General features: G+C 42.8%; 1 protein-coding gene across 1 annotated transcript in view; it reads right to left on the reverse strand.

Moving 5' to 3' along the window:
- LOC120913545 (CTD small phosphatase-like protein 3) overlaps positions 1-26,184 on the reverse strand; it is a 74,648-nt gene that overhangs the window by 38,500 nt on the left and 9,964 nt on the right. The window contains exons 2-3 of the mRNA XM_040323540.1: positions 16,001-16,179; positions 383-503 (exon numbers count right to left, since the gene is read on the reverse strand). Coding sequence (XP_040179474.1) covers positions 383-503; positions 16,001-16,120 — 241 coding nt within the window. The 5' untranslated portion in view covers positions 16,121-16,179. The remainder of the gene's footprint in view (positions 1-382; positions 504-16,000; positions 16,180-26,184) is intronic.

Here is a 26,184-nt window from a genome sequence, read left to right on the forward strand (position 1 = left end):
GTGTTTTTTTATTAAAGGGTTTGTAGGAAAATACAGTATCTAGCAGTGGATGCAGAGCAATCCTATTAATACTCAACCACACCACCTGTGATTTCTATGGTATACCTAAAGTGGGTGCCAAGAAAACAGTGTGCTTATGTGAAATTATATCTGGTATGATTATAAAGAATTGAACATTAGTCTTAGTGCCAACACTTCAAGGTTGAGTGGGAAAGCTGAGGGAGTGTTTGAGATTTTCAGGCAGCCCAGTTAAAATTTTGCACCAACGACTCCCTAATAACACTTCTGTGCTCCATGCTGCATTATAATTGTTCAGGGTCATTAAAATATAGACCATCAGTGATTAAATTACACAAGTCAATGACTTCATCAATAGATTTACCTTCCTCCACGTAAACATTCCTCAAGTTATAGAAGTGACGGGGGGTATTTTTTTTACAAGACAGTGTGACTGCATCATCTTTAAAGGATTTCTGGCAAACTTCCGGTGATTTTAGCTGTACCTAATGGCAAAAATAAAAGTCCAGCACAACAGTATGTTTTTACATAAAAAAAGTTAATAATTACACTATATATATATATACACACACATACATACACACACACACACACACACACACACACACACACACACACACACACACACACATACAATCTTATTTGAAGTTTTCCAGACAGTACAATACAACATGACATTGTACAAAGCATAACCGTAAAGTACATCAGCATGGTACAAAATCAAAATCATGAAGAATAAAAGCATACCATGTATAGCATACACATCATAAGATAACAAGTAGGTAGTAGCCCATCAAACGTACAGTAAACATGGCGATGAAAAGTTGGCCAGGTTGCAATACCCTACCCCATTTACTAGTTTAAAAATCCTTTAATGCTCGCTCTACTTTATAATATTTAGGAAGGGGCCGTGGGGTAATGTTGAAAATAATTAAAGTGGAACTTTAATCAGAAAATTAGGTCCTGCTAGCAGTGGTGGCCCGTCCATAAGGTGTGCAGGAGCCCCGCCCCCCTAATCTACATGCAGGGCACTGGAAGCATGGATTTTTTTTTAGAAGCACAATTAGAGACTGATGCTCACCCAGTTGTGCGAATATTTGCTATGGTTGTCTTGATTCTCCTCCCAGCAAATCAGGAAGCAGTTGGGTCTTAAGACCCGATTTGGCCGAGAGAAGCGATCTTATTGGCCGCCGAATGAAGCCACCGAGAAACTAGTGATGCAGGGGAAGTCGCCAAGGAGGAAGCCACCGTGAAGTCGGAGACCCAGGAAGGAGCCAAATCTGCCCTCAACCTGGATGTGATAAGTGCAGGGCTGGTGGGCAGACGAAAAAAAATTAAAATAAAATAGAGCACCATATACTATTTAAAATCCAGTAATACATGGCCTTGCCCTGCTCTGCACATGCTCAGTTGTGCTCTATTTTTCAGCACGGTGCCTAAAATTAGAGCCACTCCTCAGGGGCTTCAGCAAAATGGCAGCCTCCTGCAAGAAGAAACAGGAGCAATGCTGGAGGCAATGTAAAACACACACTAATTTCGGTAACATATTTATTAATGTGTAATGTATATTCCTTGTTAAAGAACATTTTTTTTATCAAGTTGTTATAGGTAAAGCTCCGCTTTAATCCTGTCTGCACTGTATTTGCAGATCATCAACTGTAAACTAGATTTAAAAAAAACGGTCTAGCCTAACATTTAGAAACCGCCCACCAGCAATGTATGTTAATGAGGGATAGTGTAGGCATAGACACTTGAGACTGTACAGAAATGCAATTTGGACATTTTCACTTAGGGGTATACTCACTTTTGTTGCCAGCGGTTTAGACATTAATGGCTGTTTGTTGTTATTTTGGGGGACAGCAAATGTACACTGTTATACAATCTGTACACTAACTACTTTACACTGTAGTAAAGTGTAATTTCTTCAGTGTTGTCACATGAAAAGATATAATAAAATATTTTCAAAAGTGCGAGGTGAAAATATATATATATATATATATATACATATACACACACATACACATACATATATATATACAATTTGCCCATTTCTCACACTTAAATGATTTAGAGCATCAAACACATTTTAATATTGCACAAAGATAACCCCCAGTAAATCCCAGATGCAGTTTTTAAAATTATTTAATTTATAAAAGAAAAAAAGCTGTTCAAACCTGCCTTGCCCAATGTGAAAAAGTAATTGCCCCCTCCCATGCAGAATCAGAATTTAAATTTCACTTGCCACACCTGTTGATTTAAGAAATCCCATAAATAGAAGCAGTGTGACAAAGTGAAGCACGCTAACAGATCACAAAAAGCCACACCATGCCACAATCTAAAAAAAAAAAAAAAATCAAGATCAGATTAGAAACAAAAATTATTAACATGTTTTGGGCTTGGAAGGGTTTTAAAGCCATTTCTAAGGCTTTGGAACTCCAGTGAACCACATGGAGAGCCATTACCCACAAATGGAGATAACTTGGAATAGAGGTGAACATTCCCAGGAGTGGCCGGCCTACAAAAATTACTGCAAGAGCATGACAACAACTCATCCAGAAGGTCATAAAAGAACCCAGAACAACATCTAAAGAACTGCAGGCGTCACTTGCCTCAGGTAAGATCAGTGTTCACCATTCAACAATAAGAAAGAAACTGGGAAAAAATGACATCCATGGCAGAGTTCGAAGGCCAAAGCCACTGCTGACCAAAAAGAACACAAAGGCTCATCTCACATTTACCAAAAAACATCTTAACTACTAGCCGACCGCGCACCGTCATTATACGGCGGCAGGTCGGCTCTCCTGGGCGAGAGCCCGTAGCTGTACGGCGGCTCTTTGAGCGGCCACTAGGGGCGCGTGCGCGCGCCCCCGCTCCCCCCGACTCCCGTGCGTGTGCCCGGCGGGCTCGATCGCCGCCGGGCTCACGCGATCGCTCGTTACAGAGCGGGGAACGGGAGCTGTGTGTGTAAACACACAGCTCTCGGTCCTGTCAGCGGGGGAAATGCTGATCTTCTGTTCATACAATGTATGAACAGAGGATCAGTGTTTCCCCTAGTGAGGCCACCCCCCCCCCACAGTAAGAACACACCCAGGGACATACTTAACCCCTTCCCCGCCCCACAGTGTTAACCCCTTCACTGCCAGTGGCATTTTTATAGTAATCCAATGCATTTTTATAGCACTGATCGCTATAAAAATGCCAATGGTCCCAAAAATGTGTCAAAAGTGTCCGAAGTGTCCGCCATAATGTCGCAGTACCAAAAAAAAAAAAAAAAAAAAATCGCTGATTGCCGCCATTACTAGTAAAAAAAATATATTAATAAAAATGCCATAAAAATACCCCCTATTTTGTAAACGCTATAACTTTTGCACAAACCAAACGCTTATTGCGATTTTTTTTTTACGAAAAATATGTAGAAGAATACGTATCGGCCTAAACTGAGGAAAAAAAAGTTTTTTATATATTTTTGGGGGATATTTATTACAGCAAAAAGTAAAAAATATTAATTTTTTTCAAAATTGTCGCTCTATTTTTGTTTATAGCGCAAAAAATAAAAACCGCAGAGGTGATCAAATACCACCAAAAGAAAGCTCTATTTGTGGGAAAAAAAGGACGCCAATTTTGTTTGGGAGCCACGTCGCACGACCGCGCAATTGTCAGTTAAAGCAGCACAATCCCGAATCGCAAAAAGTGCTCTGGTCTTTGGGCACCAATATGGTCCGGGGGTTAAGTGGTTAATTATCCCCAAGACTTTTAGGCAAATATTCTGTGGACCGATGAATCTTACTTTTTGGAAGGTGTGCATCCCGTTACATCTGGCATAAAATGAATACAGCATTTCATAACCAGAACAAAATACCAGAAGTCAGACATGGGGGGGTGGTGGTGTGATGGTCTGGGGCTGCTTTGGAGCTTCAGGACCTGGACGACTTACCATAATTAATGGAACCATAATTTCTGAGCTCTATCAGAAAATCCTAAGGCCCCTTTCAGACGTCGCTCCGCCTGTCCGTTATTACAAGTCCGTTAACGGACTTGTAATACATCCCTATGGGATCGCGTCCGTTAGCGGATGGAGCATCCGCTAGCGTCCGTCGGGATCCGGTTTTCGGACGGAAGAAAACCCTATTTTTCTTCCGTCCGGCGGAACGGAACGGATGCAGACGGACAGACGGTCCGTCTGCATCCGGTTCCCCATAGGGCAGAGCGGAGCCGAGACAGGGCGGTCCCTGCACTGTGTGCGAGGACCGCCCTATCCGCCGACAGCTCAGATCCCCGCTGAGCCGACGGAGACACAAGGAGCGGACCCAGAAACGGTCCGCTCCGTGTGAAAGAGCCCTAAGAGAGAATGTCCAGCCATCAGTTTGTGACCTCAAGCTCAAGTACACTTGGGTTATGCAGCAGGACAATGATCCGAAACACAACAGCAAGTCCACCTCCAAATAGTTCAAACAAAGCAAAATTTAGGTTTTGGAGTGGCCTAGTCAAAGCCCGGACTTAAATCCAATTGCGATGCTGTATCATGACCTTACACATGCCGTTCATGCTGGAAAACCCTCCAATGTGACTGAATTAAAACAATTCTGCAAAGAAGAGTGGGCCAAATTTGCTCCACAGCAATGCGAAAGACTCATTGCCAGTTATAGCAAATGCTTGATTGCAGTTGTTGCCGCCAAGGGTGGCACAACCAGTTATTAGGTTTAGGGGAAATTACTTTTTCACACAAAGCCAGGCAGGTTTGAACAGCTTTTTTGCCTTAATAAATGAAACTTATTTAAAAACTGCATTTTGTATTTACTCACGTTATGTGTGTAATAATATTTGTTTGATGATCCGAGTCATTTAAGTGTGACAAATAGGCAAAAAATAAATAAAAAAAATCATTAATAGGGCAAATACTTTCACATCATTATATAGTGGGGTTATATGCTTTAAAGCGGAGTTCCACCCAAAAATTGAACTTCCGCTTATCCCACTCCTCACCCCCTTACATGCCACATTTGGTATGTAATTTTTTTTGGGGGGGGGAGTGGGGGCTTCAGGAGAAGGGGACTTCCTGTCCCACTTCCTCCTTCCGCTGAGGGGCTGCAAAGGTGATTAAGCTTAATCGCCTTTTGGCAGCCCCTCCCTGTAGGCGATTGTCTAGGACACGTGACAGGTCCTAGGCGATAGCCTGTCCAACCAAACAGCGCCGGGCCGAGCGCGCATGCGCAGTGCCGCTCGCGCATGCGCAGTGGGTGCCCGGCCGTGAAGCCGAAAGCTGTCACGGCCGGGTGCCCACAGTGACAATGAAGACGCCGGCCGGGGAGGGGGGGAGAGGAGCGGAGCCCCGAGCCGGCGCGTTGCTGGAACGCTGGAGCAGGTAAGTGTCTGTTTATTAAAAGCCAGCAGCTACACTTTTTGTAGCTGCTGACTTTTAATAAACAAATATTGGCTGGAACTCCCCTTTAAGTAAATGTAAAGCCTCATACACACGATCAGACTTCCATCTGACTTTTCCATGGATTTTTGTCCAAAGGGGTGTTGGCCGTGAACTTTTTCAGCCAACATTCACCAAACCACATGGTTTTTCAGCTCTTCACCACCACCCTTTGGGAAACTTCTTCTATTGTTGTCCGATGTTTAGCATTGGTTCTGAGAATATGGGTTTGAACTGTGGATTGATCAGACATCGGACACACGATCGGACATTTGTTGTCGGAAAGTTTAAGAGCATTCACAGCGAACATTTGTCCGTTAAAAAAACAAAAACAATTGTCCGATGGAGCATACAGACGGTCGGATTGTCCGATAAAACATGTCCGTCAGACTGTTGTCAAAAAGTCAGATCATGTGTATGGGCCTTACTTGTATCAACAGTGGCGTAGCGTGGGGGGGCCGTGGCCCCGGGCGCGATATTTAGGGGGGCGAATTTTCACGCTGCCTTCTCCTAATTTTGGGTTCCGTGTGTCCCCAGCACTCCGGCCGCCATGTTGAGTGTCCGGCGCCCTGTGATTGGGCGTATGGCGGTCATGTGAGGCGTAGGGCTGGCCTGTCTGCAATAGCGCTTGCTGCTCAAGTCCCGCCTCCGGACATGGCCCCCATACACCCAATCACAGTGCGAGAGACAAGCAAAACATTTGAGCCACCTCCGCCGCTCCATCCAACTCCTCCTCCCCCGCCACCATCACCACCTCCTCCAGGCTCCACCCCCACCACCGCCGCGGGAGAGAGACAACCCAAAAAATTGAGAAGCCTCCACCTCCGATGCTGCCGCCGCTGCCTCCTCTTTCGCGAGCCGCCTCCGCTGCCTTCTCCACCGCTGCTGCCGCCACACCGCCTCCTCCTCCACCGCCTGCTCTTCCTCCACCGCTGCCGCCTTCGCCTCCTCCCCTGGGATGCAGACCAGGACTGGACAAGAAGGTGAGTGAGTGAGACTCCCTAGTGTTACTGGCCCCAGGGGGATGAGAAAGTGAGAGCGAGAAAGGGAATACTGTAGTAGCCCCCCCTTCAGTGCTTCAGTGTAGCGCCCCTGTTCAGTGCAGCTCCCCCTTCAGTGCAGCCCCCCCTTCAGTATCTTTGATCAGCATGGCGGGTGTCCTGACGATATGGGTCCGCCGTTGGATAGTGCCCGACACATGCACAGCAGGTCCCGTCCCCTCCACCTGTTTACACATAAACAGAGAGGAGGGGGAGGCGGATTCACCCTGCTGTCGCACAGACAGCCCGCGGCTGTGAGAGGAGGGGATGGTAGGTGCGGCTGTGAGCGGTGTCGTCCTGCACCCCCCCGCATTGCCGATTCGCCACAGCGGCACTATAGCTCGTCTCTCCCTGCCTCTCACTGTGCCGCTGCAGTGCTGCCACCATTTCAATCACTGAGGGGGGTGCCGGCCTAACACCCTCCCAGTTTGTGGTACGTGGGGGTGTGTCCACTGACCACCGTACTACACTACACTGACCACCGTACTACACTACACTGACCACCGTACTACACTACACTGACCACCGTACTACACTACACTGACCACCGTACTACACTGACCACCGTACTATACTGTATAGTACGGTGGTCAGTGTAGTACGGTGATCAGTGTAGTACGGTGATCAGTGTAGTACGGTGATCAGTGTAGTACGGTGGTCAGTGTAGTACGGTGGTCAGTGTAGTACGGTGGTCAGTGTAGTACGGTGGTCAGTGTAGTACGGTGGTCAGTGTAGTACGGTGGTCAGTGTAGTACGGTGGTCAGTGTAGTATGGTGGTCAGTGTAGTATGGTATGGTGGTCAGTGTAGTGGACAGTATAGTACAGTGGTCAGTGTAGTGGTCAGTGTAGTATGGTGATCAGTGTAATATGGTGATCAGTGTAGTGGTCAGTGTAGTGTAGTATGGTGATCAGTGTAGTGGACAGTATAGACTATACTGTCCACTACACTGACCACCATACTATACCGATCACCAAACTACACTGATCACCATACTACACTGACCACTGTACTACGCTGTCCACTACACTGACCACCGTACTACGCTACACTGACCACCATACTACACTACACTGAACACTGTACTATACTGTATAGTACAGTGGTCAGCGTAGTATGGTGGTCAGTGTAGTATGGTGGTCAGTGTAGTATGGTGGTCAGTGTAGTATAGTATGGTGGTCAGTGTAGTGGTTAGTAGGGCTGCAACTAACGATTATTTTCATAATCGGTTAATAACCTTAAAAAAATGACATTTTTCTGCAAATTGCAGTTTTAATTTTTGTTGTTGTTGGGCAGATTAAAAAAAAAACATATTGCCACAAAAATGCTTTCCTGCAGCTTTTCCATTGAAGTATATTGAACCAAAAAAAGCAGAGTTAGATTCTTACCGGTAACTCTGTTTCCAGTAGTCTTCCAAGGCAGCCCTTGAGATGTAGCTCCTCCTCGCAATCAGGAAACACATTGCCATTAATTCCTTTTCCTCCCTTTAAGAGGCGGTCCCTCAGGTCCCTGGTCAGTCATCCCCGAGAACCGAAGGCCGGAATCTGAAATGATATAGAATACACAACACAACCCCACAAGGTTAGACATTCAAGGGTGGGATCGTGCTGCCTTGGAAGACTACTGGAAACAGAGTTACCGGTAAGAATCTAACTCTGCTTTTTCCCCAGTCGTCTTCCAAGTCAGCCCTTGAGAGGATAATCAAGAACTCACCAGATCTAGGGCGGGACAACAGCCTGGAGGACTTTCCTCCCAAAAGCCTGGTCCTGGCTGGAAATCAGATCCAGCCTGTAATGTTGTACAAAAGTCGAAAATCTTGACCATGTTGCAGCTTTGCATATTTGTTCTGGAGTGGCCCCTGCTTTTTCTGCCCACGAGGCTGCTGAAGCTCTTGTAGAGTGAGCTTTAAGATCTTCTGGAGGTGTTTTTTCCATCACATTGTAGCACTCCAGGATAGCTGCCTTAATCCATCTGGCGATCGTATTTTTGGACGCCTGTTTGCCCTTTTGTTGGCCGGCATACAACACAAATAAATTATCTGATAATCTAAACTCATTGGTTACTTCTAGATATTGAAGTAGACACCGTCTGACATCTAGAAAACTTAAATTTTGTTCCTTGTCGTTTTTTGGAGAAGTACAAAAAGAAGGTAACACAATATCCTGGGACTTGTGAAAAGTTGATGCCACTTTTGGCACGAATCCCGGATCAGTTTGAAGAACTATTCTATCATCATAGATCTTTAAAAAAGGTTCTTTTACTGATAAGGCTTGAATTTCTCCAATTCTTCTTGCCGTGGTAATGGCCACAAGAAAAACCGTCTTTAAGGTTAGTAATCTCAAGGATGTTTCTTGAAGTGGTTCAAATGGACCTTTGATAATCCCCCTAAGCACCACCGATAGATCCCATGTGGGACACTTTTTAATTTTGGGTTTTTTATGTTTTGCCAATGCTCTGCAAAACCGAGAGACCAAAGGGTCCTTTTGTAGTGTCCTTTCTAGGTACACTGAAAGTGCTGCCACCTGCACCTTCAGTGTACTGAGCGCTAGCCCTTTATCAGCGCCTTGTTGTAAGAATTCAAGGACCGTTGGAGTGTCCATTCTCTGTCTTTGATTCTCTGTGCACCAACTGTTGAATCTTCTCCAAACCTTTCTATAGATGGCTCTGGTGTTCGGCTTCCTGGCACTCAGAAGCGTTTTTACTACCCTTTCTGAGAGTCCCTTTGATCTTAAAAAGGTCCTCTTCAGTAACCAGGCCGCCCACTTGAAATTTTCTTGCTTTAGGCCGGTTAGTGGACCCTGACACATCAGGTCTGTCCTGTGAGGTAGAAGCCATGGTTCTTCCACTGAGAGACTGAGGAGCTGGGAGAACCAGGCTCTCTTGGGCCAGTATGGTGCAACTAGTATGAGTTTCGTTTGTTCTTGAAGAAACTTTTTTATCACTCTTGGGATCAGATGAACTGGAGGGAAGGCATAACACATCCTGAAGTTCCAGGGGTTCTGGAGAGCATCTATTCCCAGCGGATGGTCTTGCTGGTTTAGAGAGAAGAAATACTTCACCTGAGTATTCTTTCTCGAGGCAAACAGGTCTACAGTTGGGACTCCCCAGCGGACTGTAATCTCTTTGAAAACCTCTGGATGTAATGCCCATTCCTCCTGGGAGATCTCCTGGCGACTGAGGAAGTCCGCCACTTGATTGTCTTCCCCTTTCAGGTGAACTGCACTTAGTGAAAGTAAGTTCCCTTCTGCCCACCGGCATATCTGGTTGGAGATGCAACTTAGAGAAGGACTTCTTGTGCCCCCTTGTTTGTTTAGATAAGCCACTGCTGTGGCATTGTCTGACAGTACCAGGATGTGGCGACTCCTCAGCTGGTTCTGAAAAACCTCCATGGCTTTGGCTATTGCCATGAGCTCTCTCCAATTTGAGGATTGTTTGGTTTCTTCTGGGGACCATCTCCCCTGAGCAGGTTGCCCCGCCAGGTGAGCTCCCCAACCCCAACTGCTCGCATCCGTGGTCAACTTCTGGGATACCTGGAATGACCAAGCCAGACCTTGGTTTAGATTTGTGTGGGTTCTCCACCACCATAGCGATCTTTTTACTGATTTTGGGAGCAACACAGCTTTGTCCAGATCTCCTCTTTGATTCTTTAAGAGAAAAATCTGAAGTGGTCTTAGGTGAAATTTTGCCCACTGGACTGCCGGAATCGATGACGTCATCAGTCCCAGAACCGACATCAGTTCTCTGATTGTGATCGGTAGATTGTTCTGAATGGAACCTACCCTCGATGAGATTTTGAATTTTTTCTTGTGGAAGAAATGTTTTCTGTTCTGTAGAACCGAGTAGATACCCCAGAAACCGAATGTTTTGGGTGGGACAAAGGTTTGACTTTTCCAAGTTTAGGATCCAACCCAGGGATTTCAACCACCGTTGAGCTTCGTTGAGATTCCTTATGAGCTGTGCTTCTGATGGAGCTGCGAACAGTAGGTCGTCCAGATAAGGAATTACTGTCATCTTTTTTAACCTTAGAGGGGCTAGAACCTCTGCCAACACTTTGGTGAATATCCTTGGTGAGGACAGCCCGAACGGAAGAGCTCTGCTTTGGAAGTGGTATTCCTTCCCGTCTATTTCTACAGCTAACCTTAGGTATCTCTGGGATTCTTCTCTGATTGGAATGTGAAGATATGCGTCCCTGAGATCCATGGTCGCCATGAATGTATCTGGTTGCAGAATGTTCTTGACAGAAAAAATGGATTCCATGCGGAATTTTTTGTATTGAATCGATTGATTCAAAAGGTTTGAGATTCAGTATTAGACGGAACTTCCCGGAGGGCTTCTTGACTATGAATACGTGAGAGTAAAAACCCTTTCTTTTTTCCTTCTCTGGAACTGGGATAAGGACATTTTGATCCACCATTTCCCCCAGCAACAGAGGAAGAGCTTTTGCTTTTTCCGAATCTCTGGGAAGCCTCGTCAATAGGAATCTCTCTGGAGGATGACAACTGAACTCCAGGGAGTAACCTTTTGCGATTATTTCTAAAATAAATTGATTGGCTGTCGCCTTTTGCCACTGAGGTAGGAAGGCAGCCAGTCTTCCCCCTACTGGCATCTGGTTGTCATTGCTTGGCGGTTGTGTTAGCAGCGCCAAAGAGTGGGTTACTCTTTTGGTTTCCCTTTTGACCTGTCCAATTTTTCTTTGGGAATTCTTTCTTCCCCTCTTGTGGTCGATTTCTTTTCCCCTGAAAAAATATTTTTTGTTGGAATTTTCGTTTTTCCGTAGGAAAGGACTTCTTCCTATCTGCTGTTCGCTCCAAAGCCTCATCTAGGCCTGACCCGAATAGCAAGTCTCCTGTGAAAGGCAAATTGCAAAGTCTATTTTTGGATGCAGCATCACCTGTCCAGGTCTTCATCCAAATCGCACGCCTAGCTGCGACGGCTAGTCCACCTGACCTTGCTGCCAGTTTTACGGATTCTGCAGAGGCATCTGCAATATAACCCACAGCTTTAGAGAGTACTGGAAGGGTCTTCAAGATTTCCTCTCTAGGTGTACCGTTTTTAATATGTTCCTGTAACTGGGTTAGCCAGAATTCCATGTTTCTTGCAACACAGGTGGTAGCTAGCGCTGGTTTTAAGCTAGCGACACTTGTCTCCCAGGCTCTTTTTAGGATAATGTCACCTTTTTTGTCCATAGCTTCTTTTAAATGACCCATGTCCTCAAAAGCTAATGCAGAATTTTTTGACACTTTTGAAAGTGGCGCATCCAGTTTTGGATTTTTGTTCCAAACTTCTTTTGGATCGTCACTAAAAGGGAAACGTCTTTTGTGACTTGCTGCAAAGAATGGTTTTTTCTCTGGATCTTTCCATTCATTTATTACGGTGTCAGACATCACCTGATGCACTGGGAACACCTTGGAATTTTTCTTCCTCAGACCCTGATACATTAGGTCATGCTTGGAAGGTTCCTCCCTTTCATGTTCGATTTCCAGGGTTTCATAGATGGCCCCAAGTAAATCATCCACCTCTTCCAGCGACAATTTGTAATTGGGTGCCTTCCTTCTTTCTTCACCCCCCTCCTCCTGTTCTGGTTCAGAGTCATCGCTGGCCAAAACGCTAGCTGCGCTGCTGCCTGCTCGCTCCCTCACAGACTCATGTGACCCCGATGCGATTTCAGATCTGGGAGAGGCCATAGGAGAGGGATTTCCAGAAGGAATTGCTGGGTTTTTAACTTCTGCAATATACTTTTTGAGATCCTTAAAGGTGTTAGCCATATCCTCCCTCACGGATCCAAAAATCTTTGCATAAACTGCGTCAGATTGTTGTTGTACCAGCTTGTCCATGCAAGTCTGGCATAGCGGCTCAGTGTATTCTAAAGGCATCTTTGTATTACACTTTGCACACCGCTTCCTGGGAATGGGCTTTTGCTCTTTAGGTGTTTTCACCTGTACAAAGACACAAAAAACATAGGGGCCCCATGGCGGTGAGTTACCTACTCTACCATACCATTACAGTGTACACCCGGTGACACTACCCCTGTAAGCCCCCAGCTAAGCTAGTGACCACCACCATCTAGCTGCTGTTCCCTTTACACAAAATAGGTACAAAAAAGGATCACCCACTGGTGCCTACCTGTACCCTGCTGGTACTTTCTCCTGGAGCCTGGCCCGACTGGATCTCATCCTCCTCCAGCATTTCAAGATAGAGTGCCGCCGTTTCACGAGCCTCCTGGTTAATGTGGTGCTTTGTGCTGACGCCTGCAGCTGCATCCACCGTTTGTACCAGCCGACCGTTCGAATTTCCCGCGCCTTTAAGGGGATTGGACCAGTTTCCCCGGCGCACGCCGATGACGTCACTCCGCCCCGGAAGTGATGCGCCGCATCTTCCGGGTCAAGCTGCGTTCAGCGTGGGTACCTGCCCCCTGCTGACGCTGCCAAGTGAACGACGAGATGGCGCCTTTCTCCACGCCTGGGCACAGAGGAAATCCGAACCCAGGACACCTCCTTCATCCGCCGACGGAGGGTTGCCCGTGGTCGCGATAAAACCGACCTCCTCCACCGCATCACAGCGCCGGTAAGTCCCCTGACCCCCTGCCGTTTTTGAGGCTCCTCCACACCCTGTGCCTGTTGTGCACGAAAGATTTGCTGCACCATAGAACGCCTGTCCCTGTCAGCCCATGAGAAATGGAGCTCCTCCAGGTCCTCTGGCAACATGTCTCCTCTGGACAGAGGAAACACTAAGACTGACCAGGGACCTGAGGGACCGCCTCTTAAAGGGAGGAAAAGGAATTAATGGCAATGTGTTTCCTGATTGCGAGGAGGAGCTACATCTCAAGGGCTGACTTGGAAGACGACTGGGGAAAAACTAAATAGCACCATTTTGTGTAAAAAAAAAAGTCCTTGCCCTTTCCAAATACACAGCAGCTGAAAAAATCATGGATGTAAAACCATGTAAATGAACTGTAGTGTGTTTCTGCAAAAAGCATAGAGGTGTGACCCAGGCCTGGGATGTTTAGTAACATAATGGGGTTAAAAAATAAAAATGAGTACAGAGAGCAAATAATCGCTATTGTAAGGGGTTAATTTTTTACTGTGGGACAGTGAAAGTAATATTCACAGTAGAGATTTTCTCTTTTTGTACTATAAAAGGGCTAATTTTTGTTTTTTTAACCCCATTATGTTACTGGCCGATTAATCGATTATGAAAATGGTAATCGATTAATTTCATAATTAGTTGTCGATTAATCGATTAGTTGTTTCGGCCCTAGTGGTTAGTGTAGTATGGCGATCAGTGTAGTATGGCGATCAGGGTAGTGGACAGTATAGTACAGTGATCAGTGCAGTATGGTGGACAGTATAGTGGTTAGTGTAGTGGACAGTGTAGTAAAGTGTAGTGGACAGTGTAGTGTAGTGGATAGTGGACAGTAAAGTGTAGTGGACAGTGTAGTGTGTAATGGTCAGTAAAGTAATCAGGTTGGTCAGGGACTCTGGGAATGTCTTAGTCTGCAGGTAGGGGGGGGGGGGGCACAAATTTCTTGCCTTGTCCCAGGTGCTGACAACCCATGCTACGCCACTGAGTATCAATGAAAATAAATTATGATTGGTTGCTATGCTTTGGCATGAGTTAAAGCGAAATTCTACTCAAAAATTATTTTTATTTTTTTTCGGGAAGGTTTGTGCTGTAGGTGTCCCCATTTGAGAGATTTCTTGCTTCCTGTCCGTTTTACAGTCAGATAACAGAAAGTAAAAGGAAATTTTGCCAACATGGGCATAAACACTAATAAATAAAAATTTTCAAGTAATGTGTGAAAGGTTTAAAAAAAATCTTTTAGAACTGTGTTGCCATCTGTGAGGCAGATTACTCCTTTCTCCTTTATCCAGATAACAAGTGGCAGGAAGAAGAATACTCTTTTGCATGGGGACACACTATTTCAAATCTGGCAGAGATTTGCATTGGAAATTAAAGAAGTAAACTCGTGTAACCCCCCCCCCCCCCCCCCAAAAAAAAAAAAAAAAAAAAACTAAGGCATAATGAGTTAGTATGCAAAGCATGCTCATTATGAATCACTTACCTTAGATCTAAGCCCCCAAAGCCATCCTCCCCTCCCCCTCCCGGGTTACTTCTGGGTTTGGTGGCCCTGGCGCTGTGATTGGCAGGAGCTGTGATGGCGTCACTCCCTGCATGTGCACGGGAGACGCCAGTAACAGCATGCAGACTGATGCAGCGCCACATAAGTGCCATTGCGTCAATTTTGCTCTAGTGTGCATGTGCCGATTCCATCGGCACATGCAGGGGACAGGGGATAACTCCTAAACCATGAAGGTTTAGGTGGTAATCCTGGCTAGCTACAGGTAAGCCTTATATAGGCTTACCTGTAGCATAAAGTTTAAAAATAGGGTTTACAACCACTTTAAGACTAGGTATATCTTTGGATAAGGAATAAACAAAGGGGCCCATTCACATACTTTTACATCTTTGTGTTGCCTTTCGTCAACACATGTTGTGTCATGTAAAAACAGCCCATTCATCTGAATAGTATGCCAATGTTCCACAACACAGACATAAACAAGGCATTACAACAGTAAAGGTGTGTTGCATCAGGGGTATAGATAAGGGAGCATAGGCATCCAACCAGGCCCCCGGGTTCTCAATGCCACTCCAGACCACTGGCACTCCTGGCCCCTCCCCACTGCTGGGTGCCCCCATAGCAATCTGCTTGCTCTGGGGGCCACTTGCTGCTCACTCCCTAGCTGCTTCTGTGCATCTTTGAGCCACACACAGCCTATCTCAGCCCTGCCCCCCGCTCCCTCTTTACTGGCTGTGATTGAAAGCAGTGGAAACAAATGGCTTCCATATCTGTCTCAGTTTTTTTTACCTTTAATAGAAAGCCTTTAGAACAACTTATTGCTGTTTAATATGAGATTGCATAGAGCTAAAACAATTTCATAGGCACTGTACAGTACTGACAATATCTTCTCTACTAAATCTATAAAGCATCCCTATAATTGGAGAGTGGAAACTCTCCTGTTGCATTGATCATCAAGTCAGCATTTTTCAACCTGGGTGTCCAGGCACCCTAAGGTGCCTTCAGATGGGCCATGGCAAAATGCCTAAAATATTGCCCTGAAATTGTGTACAGGCCAGCAGGTGGAACAAGCCTGCCTTTTAGCTCCACAAAGCCACCAGTTTTCATTGTGAACCACTATAGGATTCTAGCTACCAGAATCCTAACAACCAATGATGTCATGGGTTGATATGGACATTGGGAGCCTGCACAGCATCCTTGCTTGCCATGCCGCTTCCTCCTCCATCTGTACTGGGGTCACATTAGGCGATTGAGGGAGAGAAACTGAAAGAGAAATTGCCTTGGAACAATAAATCACCTCTAAATGTTGGATGTCTTGCATGTGTGGATGTTGCGTTGTAATGTAAAACTTTGTGTAATTTACATTTTAGAATGGGGTGCCTGAAGATTAAAAATTATGCACAAAGGGTGCCCCGAATTAAAAAAGCAGTAAAGTTCTCCACACTCACCCTTCGCTGCCTTCTTTTGATAGACTGTGGGGAGAGGGTCTTTCTACTACCACAATTATTCTTGGGGGTGATGGGCTCCTTTGGAGGCCGGGCTTGGATTTTACGTGACCTCAAAATCATTTCTTGCCTGCATGTGGAATCCAAATTCACCAGCTGAAATTCTTTACACAAGATGTTTCCTAAAAACAAAAAATGTGTCAGCTCCAAGTTTATATTGCGATTTGTAAACCTTAGATAACGAATCATTAAGACGACCACGGTCCCTTACCCATATAGTTTAATAGTATGGGACAACACCCCCATTCCTCTTTTCCTGTTGAGATGGTCTCTGGTTCGCAAAACACATAAAACCTTTGGCCTTCTCATCTAGAAGTATTTTCTATACATGATCCATTAACCGAGAACCTCCTTTTTTTCTTTTCAACTCAATAGTGTCTCTTTTCCGGTGCTTCTCCTATTGGCTTATTATTTGATCTCATTACTTTATTTGCTTCCTTACGCTCACATATTTTTTAGTTTCCCATTACAGGTTTTCCCTTTTAAGTCATGCATCACTTTTCATTTTTATTCCCCTCTTTTCTCTTCACAATTTTTATGGCTGCTAGTATTAATGCTATACCACATGCAAATGTTTTTTATGTAAACTAGAGATCACCAAGATCTGGGACTATCTGGTTATAAGAAAGGATGATGTATCCTCCACCATGTGTAGCTGCTTAATCATGTTTGCTAGAGGAACATTTAATGGTTTGATCGATTTTTTTTGTAATGATGTTATTTTTTTATGCAATGTGTATATAATTGTTTAGATCTTGTTGTTGCTTACTTTATACATAGTTTTTTCATGTCTTACACCAAAGGTCTGGACTACAGTCTATGGAGAGAGACTGGTTGGTCCTGAACGCCACACACTAGCCGCCCAGAAAGAGGTATCGCACTGGGCACAAAAAAGGAAAAGGTACTGCACCAAGCACTCTGTGTCCCACCGGTACAGAGAAACAACAGCCCATAAGTCTCAGGGGTCCACAACCAGTTCCAAGAAACATGTTAACCCCGTCTATAGGAAAAACTAATACTGAAGGGGAGGCCTGGAGGACCTTATTTTAAGTGGTGTGGGTTAACGCGTTTCCTGTCCCAAAACCAGAAGTTATATCCCAGCTTACCAATCATTAGATGTGATGGCTGCATCAGTTATTTTCACCTGGTGATCTGACCAGTATGGCTTGCAATACACGGTTAGAAAATCGTTCGTTAAATTTTTTCGCAATTTCAAAAATATGCCGAACGTGCACGAGATAAGGCCATCATTGTATCAATAGATGTCGCCCAATTATCGACATATTAATCAATAACAAACAGTATATTTTTCCTCGATTATATACGATGCAACACATTTTTGACATTTGGGAATCCTCCCATAGAAACATGTCATATATCGTTGCCATGCACGACACATCCGTTGTTGGCGGTGTCATTATATTCTGTTGGCATAGTAGTGGATTGTGATCCAGCTATATATGCTCAGAGGACAATAATAATTGCTATACTGGCAATAATGGCACTGGATAAGGCGGCAAAAAAAAAAAAAAAAAAAAAAGAAAAGCAATAGTTTGGAGCAAGGATTGGCTTCTGAGGAGAGAATTGTCCCATATGCCCTTGCTAACCAACTTGCAGGAAAGTTATCTTGACGACTACCGTAATTATCTCAGAATGTCCCAAGAAGCTTTCAACATTCTAATTGAACAATTAGGTCCTCACATACAGAAAACAGATTCCTTAATGAGGAAAGCAATCAGTCCAGAGCAGAGACTTATAGCAACCCTGCGCTGCTTAGCAACAGAAAGAACCATTGAAGAGCTTAAATTTACAACAGGGATATCAGCGCAGGCACTGGGCCGGATTATTCCAGAAATCACCAATGTCTTAAAAAGAGTATTTGAAGGCAAGTTAAATTTGTCAAAACAATTTTATTTTTTTAATTGTAAACAAACAGCACAGAAAATAAAACCTCAAATGGTTGTATATTGTGCATTACTTAAACACATACTATAACAGGCAAAAAACTATAGATTTGTTAAACTGAAATTCTTTGTCCAGGAACTATTTTCTTGTTCCTGGCCTGGCAGTCTTCTTTGCCATGTGTTGTCTGCCAGTGAGTGTAAGGGCATGTTCACATGCGTTGCCGTGTGTTGTGATTGGGAATGCATACTGTGTTGCCATGTGGGTTCAGGCTGCGTTTTGGGAGAGCATATGCATATTCGTTTGCCAACTGTTTTCAGGTGGTGAGTGGTTGTGCATATGCATATGGCGTTGCCATGCTGGTTCCACCAACTAACGGTTTTGATTTTGCACTGGCCAGTTATTTACTTGCTGAGATGCAGGAGGATTAATACCGGCAATACGAGTGTTAAATGTAGCTTGTTTCATCTGTCCAATGCTTAGAAGTTGGTACATTAAAGGCTCAATAATTTGTCGTTGCTGGGGAGACATCATGCAAAGTCTTGCAGCAACCAGATTTCCAAAGATATCGCAGTCATCTGCTTCTTTACCAAGTGCGTCATATGCTTCCCTGAGAAGCTTTTTGGTATATTCATCTGCTGTTTTTCTTTTTTTGCCACGTTGGAGTTGTCTGTCCTGTTGTGTTTGGGATGTTTCAGGAGTATTATGTTCCTAGGGAAATAGAAAATCATGATGAATGCATGAACAACACTTGCATAGCATAACCGTAATATATTATATATATATATATATATATATATATATATATATATATATATATATTATATATATTTTTTTTTTTTTGTTTCCAAGTTGCTCTGAGGATTAGCTTGGAATTTGGGAAAGTTTTTTTGCATATGTAGAACTTTTCTAACTGTGGTGAAGCCATTGATGGCAAACATATCTGGATAATGCTGCCAGCACACTCCGGTTTCTATTACTTTAATTATAAAGACTACTTCAGCATCATACTCCTTTGCAATGCCAAATATGAATTTATCTGTTTGGACATTGGAAGGAATGGTCGGAATTCTAAGGCCCCATACACACGAGAGGATTTATCCGCAGATACGGTCCAGCGGACCGTTTCCACGGATAAATCCTCTCAAAGATTTCCGCTGATTTCGATGGGATGGAGTGTACACACCATCGCATTGAAATCCGCGCGGAAATCCTCTGCCGATGACGTGTCGCGCCGTCGCCGCGATTATGACGCGGCGAAGGGCGCGACGCTGTCATATAAGGAATTCCACGCGTGCGGGGAATCCCTTTGGACGAATGGATCCGGTAAGTCTGTACAGACGAGCGGATCCATCCGTTGGAATGGATTCCAGCAGATGGATATGTTGTGCAGCACAGCAAATATCCGATCTGCTGGAATCCATCCCAGAGGAGATTTCTCCGCGGAAACAGATCCGCTGGCGTGTACACACCATAGAATCTATCCGCAGAAACCCATTTGCTGGGATTTATCTGCGGATGGATTCTATCGTGTGTACGGGGCCTAATGGTGGAGTTTTGACAGGACTGAATTCGGAAGACACCTTGCAAGTGGAGAATTAAAGTTATAGGTGTTTGCATATGTGAACATGTGCTACTGCGCTGACCCCATATAAAAATTCATAAATGCTGTGAACAACTTACTTAATCACATGCTAAATTATACATATATATATATATATATATAAATATATATATAAATATATAAATATATATATATAAATATATATATATATATATATATATATATATATATATATATATATATATTTATATATATATATATATATATAAATATATATATATATATATATATATATATATATATATATATATATATATATATATATATATATATATATATATATATATATATATATATATATATATATATATATATATATATATATATATATATATATATATATATATATATATATATATATATATATATATATATATATATATATATATATATATATATATATATATATATATATATATATATATGTATATATATATAAAAAAACACCAATCAGAATAAATGTATAATCAAAAAGGTTATTAATAATAATACATGACCCTCAATTTGCAGTCTCCATCTATAATACAATGCGCATGTGCGCACAATAGAGTCCAATAAATGTGCGCATGCACCAAAAATGAAAAAACTGTGAATGACTTGCTCAAATCACATGTATATGTAATAAGTATAGATGACAGAGTGAAAAACCCCAATCAAGAAATATATATATATATATATATAACATCAAAACAATTAGTAATACGTAACCCTTATTGTGCAGTCTCGATTAGTAATACAATTACTAAATGAAGTCCAATATATGTGCGCATGCACCAGTCAGAATGAATTCAGTGCTTCAGACTTTCAAAGATATCACAAAACTTCCAAAAGTATGTGCAAAAGGATCGTGCCTTGTGCTCTTGCCAAAATATTTCGTGACTTTTCACCCTTATTTGTGTCACCACCACCTCTAGTATATTATGCGCTCACCAGATCAGGGAGAAAATACAGCATATAGATCATATCCCGGTATACGTTTCCTCAGATTCCTAGCAATGGTTCCGTTTGTCTCCAATGCTTGTATCAGACCCAATATAAATTAGAAAGGACTTCTCTCATCCACATCGGCTTCTTGTAAGATCTTTTTGCTCCCAAAAGAAGAAAGCCTCATATGGTGTAGTATGTTGTAAAAAGGCAGTTTTATTTGTAAATAAATTTGCACACTCACATGTTATAGTGCCCAACCGGCACTAGTTTGTCCAGCGTTACTGCTTGATTTCTCCTCGGCGTGCGCTCCACGCCTCGGCTGTCGTGCGGTTCAGCGGACGGAAGTGTCAATGCAGTGCCGTGGAGGGGGCGTGTGACGTAATTCCGCATGTACGCATGCGTCATCAGGGAGCTTCCTGATGACGCATGCGTCATCAGGGAGCTTCCTGATGACGCATGCATACATGCGAAACATGTAGAGGCCTATGGGTAATATCTTTTCGTAAACGGAATTACGTCACACGCCCCCTCCACGGCACTGCATTGACACTTCCGCCCGCTGAACCGCACCACAACCGAGGCGTGGAGCGCACGCCGAGGAGAAATCAAGCAGTAACGCTGGACAAACTATTGCTGGTTGGGCACTATAACATGTGAGTGCAAATTTTAATGTTTACAAATAAAACTGCCTTTTTACAAACATACTACACCATATGAGGCTTTCTTCTTTTGGGAGCAAAAAGATCTTACAAGAAGCCGATGTGGATGAGAGAAGTCCTTTCTAATTTATATTGGGTCTGATACAAGCATTGGAGACAAACGGAACCATTGCTAGGAATCTGAGGAAACGTATACCGGGATATGATCTATATGCTGTATTTTCTCCCTGATCTGGTGAGCGCATAATATACTAGAGGTGGTGGTGACACAAATAAGGGTGAAAAGTCACGAAATATTTTGGCAAGAGCACAAGGCACGATCCTTTTGCACATACTTTTGTGATATCTTTGAAAGTCTGAAGCACTGAATTCATTCTGACTGGTGCATGCGCACATATATTGGACTTCATTTTTTGCGCATAGGTGCATTGTATTACTAATCAAGACTGCACAATAAGTGTTACGTATTACTAATTGTTTTGATGAGATATATATATATATATATATATATATATATATATATATATATATATATATATATATATATATATATATATATATATATATATATATATATATATATATATATATATATATATATATCTCTTGTTGGGGTTTTTCACTGTCATCTATACATATTATATATACATGTGATTTGAGCAAGTCATTCACACAGTTTTTTCATTTTCATTTTTGGTGCATGCGCACATTTATTGGACTCTATTGTGAGCACATGCGCATTGTATTATAGATAGAGACTGCAAATTGAGGGTCACGTATTATTATTAATAACCTTTTTAATTATACATTTATTCTGATTGGTGTTTTGTGTATATATATATATATATATATATATATATATATATATATATATATATATATATATATATTTTTAGCATGTGATTTAAGTAAGTTGTTCACAGCATTTATGAATTTTTATATGGGGTCTTTTATATGGGGGCATATGCAAACACCTATAACTTTATTTCACTGCACCCCCTGGAGGTGCATACAATAACTGCAGCAGACCTAGGGAATCACTAGATAAATTTAGTCACAACACAAACCACAAGTGGAGAATTAAGTTTACTACTTGGAGAATGTGGATGGCTTAAAGTTTGTTTTTGTGGCTGATGAAGCATTCCCTCTGCTGGATAATATTCTAAAGTCATACCCTATGCGGAACCTAACCCAACAACAAAAATATATACATCGTGCAGACAATATTTTTCTGTCGCTACATAGATGATCTTCTATTCATCACATCTGACGATAAAGTTCAATTGGACACATGGCTTTCCCATTTAAATGAAAATTATCTCAATCTGAGATTCACAGGGGACTTCCAAGAGGTCTCGATTGAACTTCTAGATGTACAGCTGTCCGGAATTGATGATATGGTGGTCACTGGTCTATAGAGAAAGCCCACAGCTGGCAATGTGCTGCTAAGAGCTGATTCTGCACACCCAAGACACACCATCAGGGGTGTACCGATCGGCCAGTTTCTCAGGTTGAAGCGTCTGCATAGTACACCCGATGACTTCAATAGAGAAGCTACTGATATGGCCCAGAGGTTTAAAGACAGAGGTTATCCTATTAAAATTATAATCAAAGCCTTTTATTCCAATTTACGCGCTAACCTGCGACTTGTGCTACATTCAATATTCGCACCACACGCCGGTTAAAAGATAGGTTATATGACCACTTGTATGATAATGAAAAAAAAGACTTAGTTAGAACTTACCGGTGACGGTATTTCTAAGAGCCTTTCAGGACAACCTTGGAGAGAGCGCAGCTCCGCCTCTTCATTAGGAAACACATGCTAATCCTTTAAAACCCTCCTCTTCCACCATGGCTTTAGTTATTGTGGTCCGACTCTCTGGAAGACAAAGCACAGAAAACCACAACACCATGATAGATTTATACTTATTACTTTAACATACATTAAGGGAGGGAAATAGCAGTTGTCCTGAAAGGCTCTTAGAAATACCGTCACCGGTAAGTTCTAACTAAGTCTTTCTCTAATCGCCTTTCAGGACAACCTTGGAGAGGATAAACAAGTAACTTACCCTAGGGTGGGACTACTGCCTGCAGCACCTTTCTGCCAAAGGACTGATCTGCGGCAGACAATAGGTCCAACCTGTAGTGTCTTAAAAACGTGGAGTAGTTGGACCAGGTGGCGGCCTTGCAAATTTGCTCAGGTGTAGCACCTGCTCTTTCAGCCCAAGATACTGCAGTTGATCTTGTAGAATGAGGTAGAATGCCTAAGGGAGGCGTTACTCCTTTGGCTTTGTAGGCTTCCATAATTGTGAGTTTAAGCCACCTTGCTAGCGTACTCTTGGACGCTTTTTCTCCTTTACGAGGTCCCGAAAAAACTATAAACAATGCATTTGTTTTTCTAAACTCTCTAGTGACAGAGGTATTGCTCAAGACACCTTTTCACATCTAAAGAATGAAACGCTTCTTCTCCAGTGTTGGAAGGATTCGAAGAAAAAGTGGGCAAAACAATTTCCTGTGAACGATGAAATTTTGATGCCACCTTTGGAAGGAAAGCAGGATCTGTCTGAAGAACTACTCGATCCGGAAAGATTCTTAAAAAAGGTTCAGTAATGGCTAGAGCTTGGAGCTCGCTAACTCGCCTTGCTGAAGTTATTGCCACCAAAAAAAAACTGTTTTTAGAACTAAATTTTTCAAAGAAACATTTACTAAAGGTTCAAACGGATCCCCCGTTAGACCTTGCAAGACAACTGATAAGTCCCAACTTGGAAAATTTTTAAGAGTCACTGGTCTGTTTCTTGATAGTGCCCTGAAAAATCTGGAAATTAACGGTTCTCTAGACAACGTCTTTTCAAAATAAACGGAAAGGGCTGCTACCTGCGTTTTTAGCGTACTAGCTGCCAGACCCTTCTCCATTCCCTCATGGAGAAACTCTAGAACTGAGACTATGCTCTTGACTTGGAAATCCTTGGCGGAACACCAAGAATTAAATACTTTCCAGACCTTCCTGTAAATAGATCTGGTTACTTCCTTCCTACTTGATAATAAGGTTTTCACTACCTTGTCAGATAAACCCTTGTCCTTTAGAATGTCCTCTTCAGAAACCAGGCGCACAGATGTAGTCTGTCTGTCTCTGGGTGACACACTGAGTCCTGCGTTAGAAGGTCCTTCCTGGCTGGAAGTCTCCACGGGGGTTCTAAAGCTAGATTTAACACTGTTGCAAACCAAGGCCTTTTCGACCAGAAGGGAGCAATTAGAATCAGGCTGGTCTTCTCTTCCCTGAATTTCCTTAGTACCAGCGGAATTAGAGGAAAGGGGGGAAACGCATAGCACAGATGGTAATACCAAGAATGGGCTAGAGCATCTATGCCCAACGCTTGATCCCCTCTGTGTAGGGAAAAGAATTCTTGGACTTTGGTATTCTGCTGACTGGCAAAGAGGTCCACCTGAGGAAGACCCCACTTCTCTGAGATCAAGTTGAACACTTCTTGATTTAAGCTCCATTCTGCTTCTACAACTCTTCTCCTGCTCAGTAGGTCTGCTAGTAAGTTTTGAGTCCCTTTTAAGTGAACTGCCGACAGGGAAGTTAAATTTATTTCCGCCCAGGATAATAGCTGGTTGGCAAGTTCCATCAGACCTCGACTCCTGGTCCCTCCCTGTTTGGTCACATAGGCCACTGCTGTTGTATTGTCCGATAATACTTGCACATGATGACCTTTTAGTAGCTGTTTGAAGGCCAGGAGTCCCATCAAAATGGCTTTTAGTTCCCGCCAATTTGATGACCTCCTTGCCTCCCCTTTGGACCAAGACCCCTGTGCGGTCTGACTGTCCAGGTGAGCCCCCCATCCCCAAGAACTTGCGTCTGTCGTCAAACGCTTGTCCAAGGGAAGGACCCACTAGAGACTAGTGTTGAGCAGAATATGCCATATTCGATTTCGCGATATATCTCGAATATATATTCGAATATTCGAGATATATTCGCTAAATTCGAATATTCGTGATATTTTATCGAAATTAAATGATTGCGATTTTTCGCTATTGCGAATGCGAAAATAATTGCGATTTTTTGATAACTGCGGTAGGAGCACTCTGATTGGCTCAGAATATTCGTGATATTTTATCGAAATATCGCAACATGCGAATGCGATATTTATTGCGCAATTTCGAGAAATGCTGGAGGAGCGCTCTGATTGGCTCAGAATATTCGTGATATTTTATCGAAATATCGCAACATGCGAATGCGATATTTATTGCGCAATTTCGACAAATGCTGTAGGAGCACTCTGATTGGCTCAGAATATTCTTGATATTTTACAATACAAAATAATTGCGAATATTCGGCAAATGCGGAAGGAGCACTCTGATTGGCTCAGAATATTCGTGATATTTTACAATAGAAAATAAAAAGTGTTTTGCATTGGTGGTGATTCTTTACTCTATCCATCTGTCACAGCCATTTGTCAATCAAACACCTTGAAGATTGAACACGTTCATGCTGCATGCTTTGGACTTTTTTTCACTTCACATATCAAAGACATTTTTATGAAAGATTATTTTTCTATTATTGGGACTATATTTCTTTATATATTTGTTTCACTGTGTATTTCACAAGTTATTTGCGCTTGCTTATTTTATAATTTGCCCACATGTCTTGTCACTAGACATATTTTTTATTCTTGTAGAGCGACTCCATTTTCTGTCTTGTATTAATTGATGTTGTATAACATTTTTGAGTTGCTGCTGTATTCTCCCCTTTTTTAAGGTATGCGCAATTTTTTCCTTCTTACAAAAAATAATAATATCAAACATACAAATATTCATAACAGAAACATACACAAAGCCCCCCCCTTTTGCATCAGAGACAATCAGAGTTCTCCTACCACAGTTATCGAAAATTCGCAATCATTTTCGCATTCGCAATAGCGAAAAATCGCAATTTTTTTTTTCAATTTGGCAACATAAAAGGATCGCCTCAGCTTAGCTACTCGGCCCAGGGTCTCTAATCATACCAGCAATGC

This window comes from Rana temporaria, chromosome 1, assembly GCF_905171775.1.
Source record: "Rana temporaria chromosome 1, aRanTem1.1, whole genome shotgun sequence".
Lineage (NCBI taxonomy): Eukaryota > Metazoa > Chordata > Amphibia > Anura > Ranidae > Rana > Rana temporaria.